This window comes from Magallana gigas, chromosome 4 (genome assembly GCF_963853765.1).
Source record: "Magallana gigas chromosome 4, xbMagGiga1.1, whole genome shotgun sequence".
Classification (NCBI taxonomy): domain Eukaryota; kingdom Metazoa; phylum Mollusca; class Bivalvia; order Ostreida; family Ostreidae; genus Magallana; species Magallana gigas.
This window is the reverse complement of record NC_088856.1, coordinates 28494897-28515583: the sequence shown is the minus strand read 5'-3', so window position 1 is coordinate 28515583 and position 20687 is coordinate 28494897. Positions and strand designations below refer to the sequence as shown.

Below are 20687 nucleotides of genomic sequence, written 5' to 3'. Positions count from 1 at the left end.
ATTGAGTGGACTCTGTAACACTTCTTAAAAATCTACCTTTTTAGGAACATTTAATAGAATCGTTTTAATTCAACTTCAACATTCAATTATTCTTTAAAATAAACATCATGTGAATTCACACATTAATGTAATAGACTGCAAAACATAAGTGTATTGACAAAAACACTATTCGCTATGAAAAATTTAAATCCTCTATTGTTTGTTCGTTTTGGGCTTGTTTTTTATTTCCCACCCTCCTTCTCCTCCAGCCCCCCCCCCCCACAAAAAAACCCCCTGACCCAGGGGCCATATCGCTTAACTGAGCAACAATTAATATCCATAACTCTGATCTAACCACCATTACAGTATTAAAATCAAATTGTCTGGACAATTATGGGGAATAACACACCTGGAAAAAGTCACTCAAATTAACAGGATTATTTTTTGAAAATGAAAGATATAATGATAAATAAACTGTACAAATGTCAAATAAGCGAAAAATTTGAGATGTATGGATCACAAGTCCGACACTTTATCCACTTGGCTATGGAGTAAGATAAATGTTTCTGTCCATAAAATCCTTTTAATAAAACGACATGTTGTTTCGATCAGCGGTCAGCCATTTTGTGATGATGTGTTTTTCCACCTTATGTACAAAAGATAACATTTCGTTATAATCAAGAGAATTACATTAAAAAAATACATATATGTATGTAAATGAATTGACATCATCGCCTAAATATAGTTAAATATCAGGATTTTTGAGATGTATTTATTTTATTCTACATAGCAGTCTGGATTTATTGCAAATTTTATTTTGTTGTTAAATTTTCCACTTTTTATTTACGTGACGAAATACTTTTAGCTATAATCAGAGAAATTTCTTCTTGTTCATTATTTAGTCAGGAAACTATTTATTGGACATTCTTGCTAAACGTCTTACAAATACCACTTTTCTCGATTGCTAATGTGCTATCAAGCATTACGTCATCAGATAGTATCATATGAATGTATAAACGACAAAATGTAGGAAAGTGTAATTTGTTTTATTTCATTTTTAACTTTGATTAGTGAAGACTACTGACTCGGTCATACACAGAGATCGCAAGTATCATACATGTATCTGTAAAAGAAATAAGAAATAGAAATGCAAAAGTAGCTACCCTTGAAATTGTAAATATTTTCTCAAGCTGTCATTTAACGCCATGCGTGTAACAACATTGATATGTTGTTGCAACATCAAACGTGTAACATATTTACGAAAGTATCATCATTTATTCTGTTTGACAAAAAAACATACCTCATGAATATTAAAGGCTGTTAGCGTGGCAATGATTTCCAGTATCGTAGCAGATCTCATATGCTGATAAATGATATGACAAGGTAAGTGCATGATAACGTTACATTTAGCCCATTCAATTACAGATCTGTTTATCTTGTATTATAATACCATTTGCCTATTTATAATATATTAATGGATTAATTACTAAGCGCCCGGATTCTTTAAATTTTAATAGGTAAAATTATAAAAGTCCATGGGTTAACTAAACTGATGATTTTTCAGTGAGTTTTAGAAAGAAAATAATTACAAAGTTCACTTAACATTTTGTTTATTTCGATAGGAGGTATGCGCAATATACTGTCAACTTAATCAAATTTAATATGGATATAATTATTTACAGTTTCGACATGAAAACAATTGGGATGTGTGTTCTGTTCTCTCTCACAAGCGTTACAACTGCAGGTACTTATCAGTTTAAGTATTAGAACAATTCTTTTTTTGCTGAATGTGCATGTGCAGAGTCGATATAACCAAAAGATTGATAATATTTCTTTTAAGGGAGATGTGCGGCCATCTTGTAAATTTGAGGATAACAATGTAAACATTTCTTGAACTGACTTATTTCAGCCCGAAACTGTTCTTTTGCCCTGTTCTTGTATGCATACTTTTCAAACAAAATGGCATGTCGGACTTCATATTAATTGCTTTATATCTTATGGCAACATTTTTGGCCAGTTTCGGGCTGAAACACACCAGTTCAAGAAATTCTTATCCTCAAATGTACCAAATGGCCACACACCCACCTTAAATGTTGCAGGTTTTTATTTAAAAAAAAATCAATAAATTGCGCTGCAGAATAAACGAATGAAATTTTCTGGTTAAACAAAAATATTTTAAAATATGTATTGAAACATGTTTTGTTTGGGGCTTTGATTTATTTCTTTAAAAGACAACGATATATCATTTCACGTTCGAACTACACATTGTGAGTATATATAGAAGAAATATTACCACAAATGTAAAATCCACAACTTTTCTTTCATTCTCAGTGGAATGGCCATTTGGAACATACACATTACTGAAACCAAAATCTGGCTGTCCTCGAGATTGGCGCGAGAGTTGGCGCCTTCAGGACACTGAGGATTCTAGGACCGCCAATAGCATTACCCCGGGCTACCACCTTGAAGGTAAGAACAATTCTTTAAAAGTAGCATTCTTATTGGAAAGCATTTCCTCTTCCAGTTGCAATAAGTCTTAGTTTTAAAAAGTGTTGACTAAAGACATAATTATTCATTAAAAAACAACATTTTGAAATTTTGATTTGCAATATAAGAATTTCAAATTAGTGTTTATGGTATGTATCAAATATGCTTATTGTGATCCGTGAAATATTTGTTCAAATTTGAAGATTTAAATTGAACTTAAATATTGGTGTGTTGCAAATAGTTTGTTCATGCTGTAGGAGCTAACATAGGTACATCATCAAGACAATTATAGTGACAACTGCTCTCCATCAAACATCACATTTTATTATTACTGATTTCGATATAATAAAGCAATTTTTACAGAAATTAATCGCGATCCTTTATTTTATGTATTTTAACATTTAAAGGTCATTTAAACTTGCCAGTATGAAAGCCATCACATTTATAAAAGAAACTATTTCAAGAAGGATGATTTTAATTGAAATCATTAAATATATATATATATATATCAATTACACCACATAAAAATTTAATTTTTTTGCATGATAGGAACTTTTGGGAGAACTATGAAGGTCTATTTCTGTACGAAAGACCCAAGCACTGGGATGAACGAGGACTTATGGCCAGCAGGAAACTACTGCATATTCCAACATGGACTGTCCTGTCCAGAAGGTAAAGTTACACATTGTGTTTACTTTAGATTATAGTTTAAATAATGCACTTTGACATGATTTCATCTCAAAATCATATGTGATAGCTTGGTTTTTTTTTTATCAATGTAATATTTAAGTTGTGGGGTTTTTCTTCAATTTTAATCAAATACCAGATCGTGGTCCCGTTAACAAGCATATTCATTGAAGTTTTATTATAAAGAGATACCATGAAAAACCAAATAATGCCTACAGATATTTATGACTCATTTCAATACCCATATGTATGTTTTATATAAGCCAACAAATTTGAGATCGCTTGCATAAAGCAGAGATTTTTCTTCTGATATCCACCTGTATAATTTCACCTACATGTATGTATGTACGTTTATCGGTCTGTTGTTTAATCGTCCTTCAGTCTACTAAACTGTCAATATGCCAGTATATCAAATCTATCTATCTATCTATCTATCTATCTATCTATCTATCTATCTATCTATCTATCTATCTATCTATCTATCTATCTATCTATCTATCTATCTATCTATCTATAATATGTTTGCCTGCCTGTTGGTCGGTATGTCTCTCTGTCTGTCTCTCAGTCTGTCAGTTTGTTTTTTCTCTATATCTTTTCTATCATCTTTTTATCTAACAAAATTATAATCATTTGTATTGATAAAAAGAATTTCTACCTGGCACTGTACATTGGGATGACGAGGATTCGCACAACAAGAACTCGTATGGTGGGGTATTACCAACGGGTTCCTATGGAAGAAACACTGACATAAATTACTGCTGTCGGTATGACATTATTGAATTGTTACCTTATTTACATTTAAATGACGTTTTACACTAAATGTTGTTTCTGACAAAATCAAATCATTTCAAAATATGTTTAAATATTTTATTTTAGAATCAAATATTAACTTTCTCAGAATCATTTTAGCTGTAACTATTATTGGACGGTTATCAAAATATTTGTTGTTATAATTCCATTAACATGTTTTATGGGACAGCAGCTAAACTTATTAATAAACTCTTATATCGAGTGAACGTTGTTTTGTTTGTGTAGCCATAGTTAAACTGAATCTTTATCATACCGTGTATAAAAAAAGCTGCAAACAAGTAAGTAAGTAGTTGACAGTTTCTTCATAGTTTCTCAAATTTCTGCCAACAAAAAATGTTCTCTTTCTTGTTAGAGATGATGGTTCATACACCAAAGCGATTCTGCTGCCAACTTCTCAGCCGTTTTATCTGCTAAAATTTTCTTCCCCTTGTCAATTAGTAAAAGGGATGTACGTGACAGAAGAAACTGTGCACTTTGATGACGAAGACAGCAATAACAAAAACTCCGCCTCTGGGAAACACCCCATGGGGACCGGCAAGGTACCGGATCAAAATTTTATGAATTGCTACTACTCGCCATTGTAAAGTTATCAATTATAATAAAAAGATATACAAACTTGTTTGTTTCCTGTTTTTAACATTTTCTTTACATCCCCCAAATATTCTGTTGAAAAAAAAAACTGCTATGCACATATCAAAAGACAGAACATATTTTATTTTGCTAACAATATGTATCAATCTTTAAGCAAAAAGATATCCTGTAATAAAGAAACACATCGGCTGGTATTAGGTGTATCAAATATCATAGGATATGCTTAAACCAGTATTCACAAATCACGGCCTAAAGACAAACTTTAATAAAACAAAGTCACAGTGACATACTTTAAAGAATTTTAAATCAATCCTCTTTACTTTTTTAGATTGTTAGGCTTAGGATCACTTAACTTTTCTAGATTGTGCATTCTAGTTTTTAAAAATAAGATAGAATATGTTAACCAAAAGTGGATATTTACCAAAAGGTATTGCAAGACAATGAATTTCAGAATTGCGTAAACAACCTTATTTTTGGTAAATAGTCAAAGTATAGGCTAAGTTCCAAATTTCAAACATACATCAATATATTTTAACATGTGAATGGAAGTCAAGAAAAAAAATATGATATCGTTTCTCTTTTTTACAAAATGCTTCTCCATATTTTTCCTTGATGAATTACAAATAATGTGGACATTTTTTAAATTAGGGAAGAGCAGTTCTTCAGATCATCAAATTATAAAGGGTCGTGACCTTACTGAAAAACAAATATGGGTTAAATTTGATAACATTTCTCAATTTCAATATCTTTATTTTTAACTGCTTGTTGTGCTTAAATTTTAATTCACTATTTTATTTAAAGCATCGCTCTTCAAAAGTCTTATTCTGATAATGAAAAGCGATTTTGACTTCTTTTTAAAATTCAGATATAAATGCTATTACATACAACATTTTAGTAGACATCAGTACATAGACAGATAACGGACGAAAATCTTCTCAAAAACACATAAATTTGGGTAAATATTACAGAAAGGCGACCAACACGTTGAAGGAATAATTTATGGGGAAAAAATGAATAAAAATAATGAGATAAATGAAAAAATACAAAAATCCATTTAGCTTATAAAATGCTGCGCTATGTTAAACAGAACTTTAAACCAGTCTTTATAGAATTACAAAAATCGTTCGTAAAAAGAGGCAATCAAATGTAGGCAATCATAAACATGTCATTTAGCGCAAAACATTGTCTCAAACGTTTTAAAAAACCTAACACGATTCAGCGAAATCAAAGACGGTTATAAATACAACATCATCTGGATTTGCCTTTCCCCCCTTTGTTTTCAAAAAGTGTAAATTGTAGTCCAACAATTATTTGCCTTAGTTTTGTAGAGAAGCCTGAGGATTACGTGCAGCTCGCGAAATCTGCTGATTGGGGTTTTTGCTTTCTGCAAAAAGATTTTGCAGATAAATATTTGTAAAAAAAAATTCAGTCAAATACATGTAATGTGTTGAAAAAGTATTTTATTTAAGGGGAGAGAAGACACTAATCATTTGTCTTTAATGATCATATGTGATATTGTTGTATGTACAACTATAACAATTCAACCTTTTAGAGGTCCAATCAAGTTGTTTTAATTGTGTATGTATTCATGAGATATTTCAAAAAAAAATTCCATATGCGTCTCTTGAAATTAAAACTATTTTTAAAAAATCCCTTTTTTAGAGAACATCAGGTGTTTGATCGTTTATGATGTATGTTATGCTGGTGTACAATATCATTGGTGATGACTCAAATTATCATTAATGAACTCTCATAATTATTCTTTTCGCGTTAACTAATAAATCCAAAGGACTGATTCTTTTATTGATGTTTAAAAGCAGAAAAAGTCACAAAACAAATAATTTTAGAAAAAAGAAGGGGTTATTTTCTGTTTCGTGTCAAGAAAGGGACCGTAATACTTCTACATGTATATAATTTAAATTCCATATTTACGTTGATAACATTCTTTAGATCATTTCATTTCGGTTTTGTATAAATAATGATCGTTATCTCACTGAAGTGTATAATCTACCAATCGTTTGATAAAATTGTGATATTAAGTAGATATGCTATTGCTATAACTAATTTTTGGAATGACTCTTATTCTTACAATTATTTGATGGTAAAGTAAATTTTACTGAACCAATTTTTCATCGAACAAAATGGAATTGTCAATCAAAGACATATTTTCAGAAGGGGAGAGTGAGTAAATGATATAAAAACGTGTCCCTTATAGAATTGCAAAACAAGAAATAAACCATAAAATAAAACATATCATTTAACAGATTCTAATGATATATCGTAAAAGAAATTGAAGATTTTGAGTTACAATCATACATTGAACCATCGTGATTCCCCCTTAAAAAATATGAAAAAGAAGAATAAAATTGTGACATCTACCACCTCGGGAACTAACAAAAAAAGGTCCATAAGGTCCATAAGGAAAATACAAACCAGAAATTCACTTATAACATGACACTAAAGTTTACATGCCAGCATAAATTTGAATGGGTTAAAAATGCATACATTGTTCTTACCTTTTACGGTGTAAAAAAAAAACCATAAAGAAGAACAAGTTATATAACAACTGTTATACATAAACTTTGAAAAAAGTAAAGAATAGAAAAATTTATATATTTCGTATGTTATCGCCGTGCGATGGATTTGGTACTGTAGGGAAACTTCTAGATCTGCTCTGTGTCTATTTGAACACAATCCAACACCATATAACAGTTGACGTTGTGAAGAAATTAATCAAGTTATTATAGAACTCAATTTCCCAAATAAAAAAAGTTTTAAATTGATTTTACAAACTTTTTATTTTGCTCATTCGTGATGTAATACGACAAAGAAAGTCATTAAACAAGATACTGGTAAATGTAGTAGCGTGTGTTTTTTTTATATAGATAAGAATGTATGAAATATAGACTGACAAATAAATCATACGAAAACAGAGAGAATCTACTCGGACGATTACTTGTCGAAAACGTTGCACTTAAATAGATTTCAAACAGTCATTAATTCGAAAAGAAATAAACCCTCTTTGATATCTTATTAAAGTAATTTTTTCCAACCAAATGTACTAGATGATGTTATATTACAAGACTTAGTTTACAAAAGCAAAATTTCTAACTATATTCAGTTTTGAATATTTTAACAAACGATAAGAAAAAAAATAAACTTTAAAGTTTTGGTGGTATCGAACACACAACCTAAAACCCTTGCTCTATAATGTTGCCTAATGTCTGGTGCCCTAACCACTGAGCCATTTAATTCACAACATTCTTCTTTGTGAAATGCTAAATGCAACTTCAACCACAAATTTACGGACTTGTATTTCTCTAAAACGTTAAATTGTTGGGATACAAAATGACATTTTAAAGTATAGTGGGTCATCTCTCCACGTTTTTATTGATTGAAATCGGTTTGATTTCCTTTAAACTTTGTATAGACTATGACAAAAATATAGAGCCCAGACCCACTTTATAAAAAAGGCATTGAAGTTCTAAACTTGACACTATTTGGATGCTTTGACACGCATACGCCAGATTAAATCAACCTATTCTTAATATTTAACATATTTAAAGGTTTTAAATCGATATTATGGTAAATATACATTGTTTTCAATAATTTAAAAAGAAATTATGAGATTTGTTCATATTTTAATTTTATATTATCTTATCTATCCCCATATGGGCAGTTTACACGCCTTATTCACCCACCTTCTTTGATTTTTATACGACAGTATTTAAAATGTTGTTAAAATTCGGGGCAGATATTTGAACATACCGAATATAGTCCTTTAACAATTAAATTCTGACTTATTACGCTTTAATTTAATAGCCAGTCTGTTTATGTGACTTTCTAGAAGATGCATATCATTTGTGTTTGTCTGTAAATAGTATACAATAGCAAGGAATTCTTTAATGAATTAACCAATTGACATACGTAATGTACACATAATAAATGCACATTTACCGTTATGGGGGATGATTATTTGACAAATACACAAAACACTGAAATTTTCAAGACATTAAAAATGTTCTTGATTGAATGTGGTCGCTTCTCAAAAAATGTATCAAGTTATAATGTAATATAAAATTTGTAGCAAACTGTTTATTCATGTATATATATATATATATATATATATATATATATATATATATATATATATATATATATATATATATATATATATATATATATATATATTATTGGCAATATTAATAAAGTTCATTATTAGAAAAAGACTACCCTAGTTATTTAGAACTTGTGTCTAATCCATTTGATTTAATCAATAAGATATGTTCAGTTCAATTCAAATGTATACCCTGGTCATATCTTAAAGCTATCTTATAGCTGACCTGAGTGATTGTTCATTGATTAATCAATTAACACTTCAAAGGACCCATGCTGGCATTACTGATATACCACAAAGGGTTAACGTTACATGGACATTTGCAGTCATTAGATAGAATTGGAACCTAGCGACAAAACTATTTTTTACAAACGCATTGAATGAGCGAAATTTTCATTTTTTAAAATGTTTTTTAAACAATGATATTGAGTGTATAATTATAACACAATGTTAATTAATACCAGAAATAAATTAGTGAATGTGTCTTTGTTGTTCCTATTGCAATTATTTTTGTGTTTCATATTAGATTGAGAGATAGTGACCCTTTTGTTTCAATACGGGTAGAGTACAGGGACATTTAGCTTGCGAATTTATAGCAGCATCTTATTATTTATAGTACCCACACTCTTAATTATAAAACTATTTCAAAACTAAACATTTATTGGAATTTCGTAAAAGCATGTTTATACTGAAATTCAATCATATTTATTATCCTCTGGTAAGATACATGTATTAAGTAAGGAACATGTATTAAGTCAAGAATACACCATGACAAACTAGCTGTATGTATATAGTTTTTTTCATTGCTTGAACTACTAACCAAGACTTAAAAAAAAGCATTTAATTTTATTATTTACTCTTAAGGCGTTGTACATGTAATTGATCGAGATGTTTTCATTTCCTATGTTAAATAGGCGAATCATTTTTTAAAACTTCCGCGGATAATAAAAGGTAAACTGCCCCGATTTCTGCTGTAATTTTATGTATAAGGTAACAGTGGAAAATATTTTAAATCCTTAGATTCGAATCAGATAAGTATTTATTGTGAAATTAATCAAACCCCTTCTTTATAAACTAGCCCGACATAGTAAAAATGAAAGTCAGGCGGTGGACATGCTTTGGCGGATCCACGTCACTGGGAGTTTGCATCAAAATATATGCTTGCAATGAAATAAGATTGAATGATTACGAAAAGAGTGAATATACTTACTGGAAACTTACTAATAATGCACATAGACGTTAAAATTTGACAAACGTTGAATAATAAAAATAAGTCAATTCGTTTCCTTAATGCGTGATTTTAGTCTTGATGTATAGAACGCTTGCGAAGCGCGACCTCTGGTGAGAGAAAGCACTAAAACTTTCCAGAACGGGGAAACCAAGAACGCGAGTTTGCGTCTCGAAAATCGAAGGACGCGTTCATCATGTATCGCGGGCAAACACTTTGGATCGGAATTCTTTGGTTAATACAAAAAGGGGAATTAATAAAATAGAACAATTTGATGCAATTTTAGTTTTGATGGGAATAACTCTCCAGAACTGGATGCCCAGGAACGCGGTTTAACTAATTAACGTCATGGCGGAAAGTGCAGGGCGAGTTAACCAGATACTTTGGCTCTGACAGCTTTTGTTTAAACTGCTTGATTTTATTTTATATCAAATTTTATGTGAGATTATAAACGATGGTTATGCCAAGTATGTGTATAATAATAGACATTGCAGTAGTTTTCCCGGTCAATTAAGCCAAATTTTAATGGAAAAAGTGTGTACAAAAGTTGTTAGCAAAACAAACGACATAAAAGAGCATCGCGTTGTTTCGCCTCAGGTAGCAAGGGACAGTTTCGGATAAAGTAAAATTGAGAGTTGCTGTACTTGAAGACGTATGAGTGTTGCTAAAATTCATGAAATGATTTTTAATGATTATCATTAGTTAGAGAGGTGTCTCTTGTTGATATTGATATGCAATATGTAGGTCCCATATGTTAGGTACATGAGAATCAGAAGTAAAATATGCTAAACCTGCGTCTATGACTGTTGTGTTGACTTTACACAGTGAAATTGCAAGTTACAGACGGGAGGTAAAATAACACGAAAAGTAGGTGGATGGGACCTTGTAAACTATACACCTTTAAGTTTCTGACATGTGATAGTGCAACATACACGCGGTACAGAAGGTCAACCCTCTGCAGGAAATAAGCTGGGGGAGGTCTAAAAAGCTGAAAAATCATGAAAAATCAAGGGTCAAATTATCATAAAAAACAGTATGTAGAGAATTTTACAGGTTTTGACTAGTAATTTTCTTCAGAAATTGGTGATAGACCTTATAAAGAGTGAATAAAAGATATTTGTGCGGAATGGGAACTGAGGAAATTTTAGTTACTGAGTGCCGAAGACATGCATCCCTTGGCTACAATGAATTGTATAAAAAAAACTGTCCCGTGCCACCTCATGTTTAAATTCGCTCCTGACGTCGAGACCGGTATGGTTGTCTTACGACTTTGACATCGCTATAAATAAAGGTCATAATGTTCAGGCAAATTAAAAATAAACATGTGTACATGTACATTTTGTTCTCTTATATTTCTGAAGTTTGCTTTGTTTACAATCGATTCATAACATGCTGGTTAATAAAACCAATCATTTGGTGGACGAAACCGAACGGTTTCCTTTTTTAAACATTCCAATGATGCATATTGGTTGTTGTTTTTTTCGTTTGCCCCAAAAGAAATTGTTTTTATTTACTTTCAATTGAATATTTCTAACTTTGAAAGGGACCAATTCTGCTGGTGTACATAAGAGAAAGTGCACAATTTTCTAAGATAATTTGTTTGTATGGAAAAAATTTTGATACTGTAAAATGAAAAAACGGACCAAGCAGCTTTGAAATATGCCAATAAATATGCATAAACTAGCGGTTTTTTATTTGATTTTATAAATTTTTATACAACGACAGATTGATAGCAAATTTTATGCATTAATTTGTAACAATGGATATATTGTGCCCTGCGTCTATATGATTAAATAATGTATTGATATAAATGATTTATTAATGTATACATACATGAAACGGAGAAGTGGAATGGGGGCTGACCCCCACCCACCACCCGCATTTTTCTCCTTTAAAACAGTGACCCAAAGAATAAAATTAAGAAATGGGACACATTATATATACCAACTCACTGGTTTGAAATGAAAAAAATTCAGCTTGCGCGGGATGTTATCTAGTTATTTATGCTATCAAGCATGTGTCTTATTTAAGGCAAAGAAAAAAAAATCTTCATATCATTTAATGTTCAAGAGAATTCAGAAAAAATGTTTCGATTGCCATTTATGTTAAATGAAGTTCATTTCAACAGCAATTTACTTGTTCTTTAACAAACTACCTGGATACTTAAATTATAACGCTCACTGAGAAAAATAATGAAAATAAATTGTGTTTTTTTTTAATTGCGATGCAATCGCAACAGTGTTGTTTTGTCATTTTTCAATACGTGACTAATGTACATGTACGTTTCCCAGTATTAACACCAAAGTGGACTTAATAAGTAGGTTTTTTTTAGGGGAATTTACACATTGATATAAAGAGGTCTTTCGATAATTTCATTGGTAGTTACAAAATATAAACCAATTGTTACATCAACTTCGAATTAGGTCAAGGTCTCTTCTTAATTGTTTCTCTGCTCTTATAGACTAATATGATCTACTTGAAACCCTTGTGCTTGTGAGTATGTTTGAGCTAAAAAAGAAATTAATTCTACTCTTACAATGTATCTGAGGAAATTGCCACTTTATACAAGTTTACGTGATAATAAGATTTTTTAAAAAAGGCATTCACCATTCTCAAGTTCTAAAGGAAAACAGTATTTACATTATAATAAGCGTTATAAATTTATGTCGCAAATAAAATTGAAAGAAATATTCAAACAGTCGCATTTAATTTCATTTAAGATGCAATGCTTCTATCGATTTTTTTAACTGGATTTCAGAATATGTTCCAAAAATATCTAGATCAATGTGTGCTTGGATAAAATAATACACATGAAATAAATGAGCGTTTAAAGCTTAAAAGCATTGCATGATTTTTACCTCTGCGCGCTAGAAACCTTTTTTAATAAATCTATTGATATGTTTCTTTATTTTTATTTTCTTATTCAAATTATGTTGCAGTATTGGAAAGGTTTATATGTGCTGCTGACAAAATTGCAAAATTTTGAAAAAGAGTATATGCATTCTGAATTAAAGAAATTTGACAAGTTTAAATACGTGTAATTATTGCAGAAAGGTTTCCATTACTTACTGATTTCCGTTCCGTAACTGCACCGCACAACTCGGTCAATTTACCCTTGTTTTCTTATTCTAAAAGGTTAAAGTCTGACATACTTGAAATCCAGTGTATACTTGTGGCAAACAATTATACAGTATAAATAGCTCTACGAAGAAAATCTGGGTTAGACTAATATTGACATGTAGCTACAGTGCATACGATACTTTAGAAAAACTTACAATTTACGGTACACAAAAAATACGCTAGTTTTGAACAAATTAACATTATATATCATACCACAATCAGTGCATACAATCCATTTAGAACTTCTTTCTGTTCATACTTGTCGCTTTACTTGCCCCAAACTTTCTCTTTATAAACAATTTTTGGCTAATCTACCTCGGAAAGCGGATCAAGAGTTGTCATTTTATATGTAAACAAATCACGCCACTTTATCTGGGACTGATGATGGCGTTTAAAAGAATTTCAGAGACAAGTGAAGAAATGACATTTGCGGTAAAATGTTTGAGGATATTTTAGTATTGATTGTATACACAGAATGTGGTAGGGTAAAAGGAGAAAAAACGAATCGGACACTTGCCTAGCGAAGATGGTTCAGTTCTACGTACACATATGTATGTACCGGTATACCCCCTTGCACTTTTCACAACCGTATCAGGTTTTTTCATATCATCGTTCACTTCGTTTATTGAATGTAGATTGCCGATGGAAAGGTATAAAAATCGAGAAATTCGGGTTTATTATTTCGATTGATAAGTAAGTAGGTAATACATGTACATTATACATTTATTACAATGTACATGGAATAAACGTGGAGTACATACAACTTAATTTTTGTTTAACGCCACTGTCGCAAACCACGGTCAACATGTACGTGAGTTTTCCATATAATTTAAATAAAAGGGGGGAGTCGATGTTGGGAAAAAATGAACTGTTCTGTGAAATCCATAAGCTCTGGAATTGCGTAAGTGTGCATAGATAACTCCGCCTAAGAAAACGAATTGACCAATTATAAAGTTTTAATACGTTTGACGTTTGACAAACTTGATCGTGACGCTATCGAAAAAAGCACACCAAATCCGTTCTGATAATATATTTATAAAATATATGAGATGATAAATCAGACAGTTATAATAATTCGTAACTAGCTAGACAGTAGTTATTCTTATTCCGACGGATACTCTTTCTCACGTTAATACTCCACTTTTAAGGTACAGTATTTCTTTTTCACTTGTTAAATCATTGCAATGTTTAGTTTCTTAAATTCTAGATTTTACAGAATTTTACCATATTTCAAGTTTAATGCAATATACTTCTTTTTTTCGTGATCATTTTATTAACGTACAAATTAATGTCACCATAATGGACTGTAAGGTATTTTAACGGCATTGAAGTTCAGCATTTCATTATATTGAATTACATTATTGATGTTCTCTTCCAGTGTCATTTCAAGATGGTAAAATTTGCCATTTTTCTCGCTTTTTGTTTCGTCTGCTGCACTTCCTCATCAGGTACTTGCCATTAGCCGCCATATGTAACGTATGTTTTGAGAAAGATGACTTTTAAAAGTGTAAGTAAATAAAAAGTTACTTCTCAAATGTAATACTTTCAGTGAAGTGGCCAGCTGGGTCATACACATTAGTCAAGCCCAGGACTGGTTGTCCTCCTGGCTGGTACGAGGGGTGGACTACCCAGGACACCGAGGACCTCTACAATAATAACTATGTATCTTATGGACACCATTTTGCTGGTTGGACATAAATGCTTTTTTTTTAATATGGTTAATTACCACTCAAACTGATTATTTGTATGGCCATTGAAAAATAATTAAACAAAAAAATTAAGGTAGTACAAAACAGTATCCGAAAAACAAGCCCTTCGGAAATCCTTGCGCAAGTCGATTGTTTACGAGATACAAATAAATGACGTACATCACGTTCTATGTGTCTTATTATGACGTCACGCCGTGCAAGAACTGTTAAACAAATACTTTATCACAAAGTGGGGGAGGGGGATATAAACTTCTTTTTAAAAATATCTAGTGGTGGAATTGTTATGGTATTTACATAATATTATTTACATATTCCAACAATTTATATGATAGTTTTTCGTGGAATTTGAATGATAGAAATTTAAATAAAAACGGTATTTAGTTTGGCGAATAACTCCATAATAGGGCCTTCTTGCATATACTTTAATTGGACTGATTTTATTGGTACAAAAATTTATCAAAGTCAATAATTATTATTGTTTTAACGTTTAACATGTCTTAATTTCTTTGTTAAAAGATATTTGCCAAAAAAAATATTTTGACAATTTTTTTTAAAATCATGTATTCTGATGAGCCCACGTTAGCCCTTTTTTAACAGGGTGTCGGAAGCCATAGTTAAGACCTAGATTACGAGAAAACTAATGGTGGAATTTTTTTAAAACTTTGTATACGTATACAGTTCAATATGATTAACATTTGGTGCAATTTTTAAAAAAAATGAATTATGGGAAAAATTTACGCTATCTGTTTTGTACTACCTTAAATAAACAGTTATGCTACACCATGTTTGCGTGCAACTATATTCAAGAATTTCTTTTTCGTATTGCAAAATTAAAAGTTTTTATTATGAATTCATCTTGGTTTTTATCTTATCAATCATTAACAGGTACATTTGATGATTCAGACTTAACGTTTTACTACTGCACCAAACCAACAGGGCTTTCTGATAGTGGGGAGTCTTGGCCGCGTGGAAACTATTGTATTTTGAAAGCTTCGGGTCCTCAATGTCCCTCGGGTAAGAATATTAAATAAAGCTTGTTTTTTTGGTCAATTGTTACATGTAGTATCTTAACGATCTCCGATCCTCAGTAATGTTCGATGACTTTAATTTTTCTGGAATCTCTCTGTCTGTACTATAAATTTGCCTTTTGTATAAACAAAATTAATTAGTTTTGAAGTGTTAATATTTTCCTAAGCCATTCAACGACATGCGTGGCTTAGTGGGTCGAAGGAGACATATGACCTTCATGTAGAGGTAAAGGTGTTCCAGCCACAGTTGCACCAGTACAACCTGTTTTTCTAATTTGATCTCAACACTTTTCGTTCCATTATAGGCATCGTGGTCAAAATTGCAATAACTTCGTAGAATGCATGGATGTCATAAAAAAATCTTTTTATTTTATTTCTATATCAAGTTTGAAGGATAGATAACAGTTTTAGGATGAAAAAATACTTTGAGGTTTGTGATCGGGAAACCTTAAAGTCATACATGTATAAAAACATTAATTACAACAAACACACTGTCCTACAAAGTACACAGTAATTTTGCCGCAATTTACTTTGTCCGCGAACTTTTCTAACAACCCTCGTACATTATTGTTCTTTGAATTTGAAATAGGGTTTAACGAAGGCAGTGTGTACTGGGATGACGAAGATGCAGGAAATGCAAATTCACGTGGAGGCACTCTACCTTTTGGTTCATTTAATGACGATACGAGAATTAATTACTGTTGCAGGTATAGTACACTTAGTTTAAATCATAATAATTTGCTTAGTCAAACACATTAAATCTAGTCTAGGTGGAATGCTTCACCCAGCTTTTATTTTTTTTTTACTATTGTTATTTAATGTTGACGTGATTATTTGATGTTACTAGCATGCATTCAGTTATGATTTTACAGTGTTTTACATGCAACTAATTAGGTTTCCAATGATGAAGAACAGAAGCTTTTTTGGAAATAGGAAATGACATGAATGTAAATGATCAGAAATGATGCATTTCAATGATCAGCAAATTGCAGTATTTCACCTTTAAGAGGACCTAATAGAAACACTTAATGTGTTACCATAAAACTGTGAATTTTTCAGTATACTTTGACCTTTCCCGCTTTATGAAAATTATTTAACTTATTTCATTTGATAGACTTTGAAAGTGAAAGTATTTTATTTCCAATTGATATGTATCTTTTTTAATCATATTTAAAACAAATCAATCTTTACCTAAAAGAGGTTCATTCCTCTGTTTTTGGGGAGCCATTTTGGTCCACATCTATTCTAGAAATTTTGCATCATATATTGATTCTACTCATAAATTCAAATTGTATAATGCCAATTAAACTATCTTAAATAAATTAGTGAAGGAAAAATTACATAAAGAAAAAAATGAACATTTTTCATAACTCAGTTGTTTTAGAGTACCGTTACTTTAGCTTCCTTATTTTCAGTGCAAACAAAATTTCCATATATTTTGTGCATTAGAATATCTTAATTTTGTTACGAAAAACATAATTTTACAATTTTTCAATATATCTATCGACCAAACTGGCAAATTTAACTTATAATATTTCGGAAAAGTCAACGAAGAATGAATCCCAATTTTTGCCTAAAATCAGCTTATTTTATGCCATATCTCAAATTTTACATTATAGACCCATACTTTTTGGGTTTTTTTCTGAAATTTTAAGATTTTTCTGACAAGTTTAATAAAATTTGAGAAAAAGTTTGAGACTTTTAAATTATTTCATTACATGTTGAATTGGTAATTGATAAAAATAGCGTTTTATCAGCGCTAAAAGGTCAAAATATCAAGTAGGTGAAAACATTGTAACAGTTTTCTTTATGATAATTTTAATTTATTTATTTCAAATAATATAGATTTGTATTTGATGCCATGGTTCATTCCGATAATTAAATGTAGAGGGAAAAGCGATTTATGTGTAATCTGCACTTTCAGTGCAGAAAGGTCATATTAAATACACCGTATAGCTAAATGAGGCATAATAGACCCCAACATTTTGTTTTGAATTTTGGTTATGCTATGTGTGTAGATTTTAAAAACATTTAGAAAAAAAAAGACTTTTGGTCACAGGATCCAACATCCTCAAATGTTAATGTTGTGAACGAAAAGTACAACTACGGTAAATTTCAAAAATTTTATCGTCAAATATTTTGTACTTACATACGATTGATCATTGTAAATTATTAAATTATCCATGGTTTAAGAAAATTAAAATGAATTTTAATTTAGCAATACTTATTAAAATCATTGGATATAAAAGTAAGGAAAAAAACAGCATATACGTGTCAGGTCTGAAATGTAATGGTAAAAGAAAAAAAGTTCTTCAAGTTGGTTTTTTTTTATTTTAGGCTTTCATAACTTATATAGACGTATAAGCTTAATGCTATTTTAAAATGTGTTAAAGTAACATTTAATTATAAATTATTTTTCAACCCTTCCATTTTTTATTGAAATAATAACGGGCATTCATTAGCTACTAAGAACATGTTTGTATACCATTCTATCACATTTTATATATATCTAATTGCTGAAATCAGTTTCAGTTTGGGACAACGGCTATGAAGATCAAATTTTAAAATTTCTTAAACTGACTTGTTTCTGTTCAAAACAGACCAAAACTGTTAAAATAAAGATAAAAAAGCAATAAATATGAGGTTCTACGTGTTGTTTTGTATGCAATTACGGATGCAAAAGCAGAGCAATGCCTTTTTCATCACCTAAAACTGTGCAGCTATAGCCCTACATTCAAGATTCAAAAATCTGAAAAATATGAGAGGTGGTCATAAGTGTCTTTTTACCAACCATTTGTTGGTAAAAAGACTAAACTTTCTTATTTAAGTTGTAAGTTTTTCTTACAAGAGGGTACCCTATTCTTAAAGAAGGTTTCATAAACCATCAATTCGCACGGTATACTTTTATCTGTGTCGATTGGAATACAAAAAAAAATCCCCAAATTTTACCAAAATTATCAAAACTTACGACTTTTCTGCACTTTATACAGCCATCCCCTACGATGCATTAAAGTCCCGTCATTTTGACTAAATGGATCACGTAAATTTACTTTCATTGTCAGTAAACTATTAAGTTAAAAGTCATTCGGATTTTGCACACATGTACTCTGAAGTTTACATTTAAAAGATGCTTGAGTTTCTGACAGTCAAGATCTATGTAGTTTTTGGTAATCAGGTCTTGCAACAACCTCTTGGAATTTCCATGGGAACGAATTGTGTCCCATCTTTAGCAGACCTTTTTTATTCATATGAAGCAGAATTTAAAACATGTACGTTAAAGACATAAATCACTCGCCGTGGTCTATAAATAAACATGCAGGTATATCGAAGACAAATTATCAATTAACAATCGTTTCTTCCATACCTACGTCGACTCGAAATATCCCAGTGAACTCGAAATAAAAATACCAAAAAGTCTGAGTCATCTTTTTCATATTTGAATATTTTACTAGAAATGGACATCGATGGTAACCTAACAACAAAACTTTATGATAAACGTGATGGCTTAAATTTTTCCATTGTAAACTTACCTTACTTATGCAGCAATATACCTTCATCACCAGCATATTGTTGATAAAACAGGACCATCAACAGTCTCGTTTAAAGTCATGTTTACGTATGTTCTAATGTCGATACAACGACCTTGACAGCAAATACCATCTTCCACAGGTCGCATGCTGACTGACGTTTTTCATACTAATTGTTAGACCATAATGAATCACCTTATTGCGTACTGACTTTTCCATTTTTCCCGATTGCGACAAAAAGCACACGGACGGTGGATGTAACCGATCAGCAGAGGGTCCTCATTTTCCCATGGCACCTCATCTTATCTCTAATTTTTTAAAAGGTCCGTGTTCGCTTTGCTCCTGTTTTATGATTTTCCTTTGGACTTTTAAATTGGAACACTGTTCGTTATTACCACATGTCATTGAAGTTATTTTTTATTGAACAATATGTGTATATTTTTATATAAGACAATTAATTCTTTGGACCTCCTACCCCACTTCTAAAAAGACATAAACTTAATTTATACATATAGAACTGAAGTAAAAACCGTGAAACTGGTAATGAGATGTCTGCCACATTCGAGACATTGCTTTGAATTGACATTTATATTTATTCTGTGAAAATATAATGTCAATGTGCCTCTATAGACACAGCAGTTCTAAGTATGAACTGGATTTTTCTTGTTCTTAAAATGGATCCCAAACCGACTGATAAAAATAGGGTACCCTGTTTGAGGCCAAGTTACTACAATAATGTTTTCTCTACAAATGGTTGTAGAGAGGACATTAGTGATCCCCTTTTCTTTTTTTTAAATCTTCAAATTAAATCTGCAGCTGCGCAGTTCTACATGTGTTGTAAGTGATAAAAAAGGCATTTTTCTGTTTTTGTATGCAGTTTTTGTAATTTGAATAAAAAAGTACATGCAAAACCTTATATTTAATGTTTTTCATCATATGACATCAGTTTGGGGCAGAAACAAGGTAGTTCAAGAAATGTTAACATTCTTATTCTCAAATGTACAAGATGGCCGCAATCCTCCTTAAAAGGCTATCACTATATTTATTTTTCTGTAACTTCGTCAGAGAACAGGTTCAACCTATACCAAAACATTTTCATTAAGATTTATTTTTACTTAATAGAGATGATGGCTATTATTCCAATGTAATACAACTTCCGACTTCTCACCCATTTTACCTATTGAGATATACTTCCTACTGTCAGCGGGTCAATGGAATGCATGTGAGGGAGGAGATAGTTCATTTTGATGACGAAGACTATGGCAATACCAATTCTGTCTCAGGATTCTATCCATTGGGAGCAGACTTGGAGGAACGTCACCTGATGTACTGTTACTATTGGCGATTGTAAATCCAATAAACAATGTTTCTATTAAACATATTCCGTTTCAAACGGAAAACTTA

General features: G+C 31.1%; 2 protein-coding genes and 1 long non-coding RNA gene across 4 annotated transcripts; 2 read left to right on the top strand and 1 right to left on the bottom strand.

The window, feature by feature from the left end:
- Window positions 1–274: 274 nt before the first annotated feature.
- LOC117682176 (uncharacterized) lies at window positions 275–13424 on the bottom strand. 2 transcript variants are annotated; one of them, XR_010713062.1, is made up of 6 exons: window positions 13233–13424; window positions 12969–13027; window positions 3809–3881; window positions 2273–2441; window positions 1280–1342; window positions 275–625 (listed from the first exon to the last, which is right to left on the bottom strand). It is a non-coding gene; the product is annotated as an uncharacterized lncRNA (long non-coding RNA). The 2 variants fall into 2 exon arrangements; XR_010713061.1 differs by lacking the exon at window positions 13233–13424 and having other exon boundaries at window positions 12969–13080.
- LOC105349193 (uncharacterized) lies at window positions 1280–4567 on the top strand. The gene is made up of 6 exons (XM_034449228.2): window positions 1280–1362; window positions 1662–1723; window positions 2311–2448; window positions 3016–3138; window positions 3800–3917; window positions 4316–4567. Exons 1-6 carry the CDS (start codon window positions 1340–1342, stop codon window positions 4545–4547), a joined length of 696 nt encoding a protein of 231 aa, XP_034305119.2. The 5' UTR covers window positions 1280–1339; the 3' UTR covers window positions 4548–4567.
- Window positions 13425–14016: 592 nt separating the features above from the next.
- On the top strand, window positions 14017–20687 carry LOC117682177 (uncharacterized). The gene is made up of 6 exons (XM_066081887.1): window positions 14017–14167; window positions 14398–14467; window positions 14569–14706; window positions 15614–15742; window positions 16346–16463; window positions 20406–20687. Exons 2-6 carry the CDS (start codon window positions 14410–14412, stop codon window positions 20632–20634), a joined length of 672 nt encoding a protein of 223 aa, XP_065937959.1. The 5' UTR covers window positions 14017–14167; window positions 14398–14409; the 3' UTR covers window positions 20635–20687.

Coding starts and splice junctions, on each gene's coding strand:
- LOC105349193 (XM_034449228.2), top strand. CDS start 1,340: ATGCTGATAAATGATATGACAAG. Junction 2,449..3,015: donor CCCGGGCTACCACCTTGAAG/GTAAGAACAATT, acceptor TTTGCATGATAG/GAACTTTTGGGAGAACTATG. Junction 3,139..3,799: donor TGGACTGTCCTGTCCAGAAG/GTAAAGTTACAC, acceptor ATTGATAAAAAG/AATTTCTACCTGGCACTGTA.
- LOC117682177 (XM_066081887.1), top strand. CDS start 14,410: ATGGTAAAATTTGCCATTTTTCTCGCTTTTTGTTTCGTCTGCTGCACT. Junction 14,468..14,568: donor CTGCTGCACTTCCTCATCAG/GTACTTGCCATT, acceptor TAATACTTTCAG/TGAAGTGGCCAGCTGGGTCA. Junction 14,707..15,613: donor TTATGGACACCATTTTGCTG/GTTGGACATAAA, acceptor AATCATTAACAG/GTACATTTGATGATTCAGAC.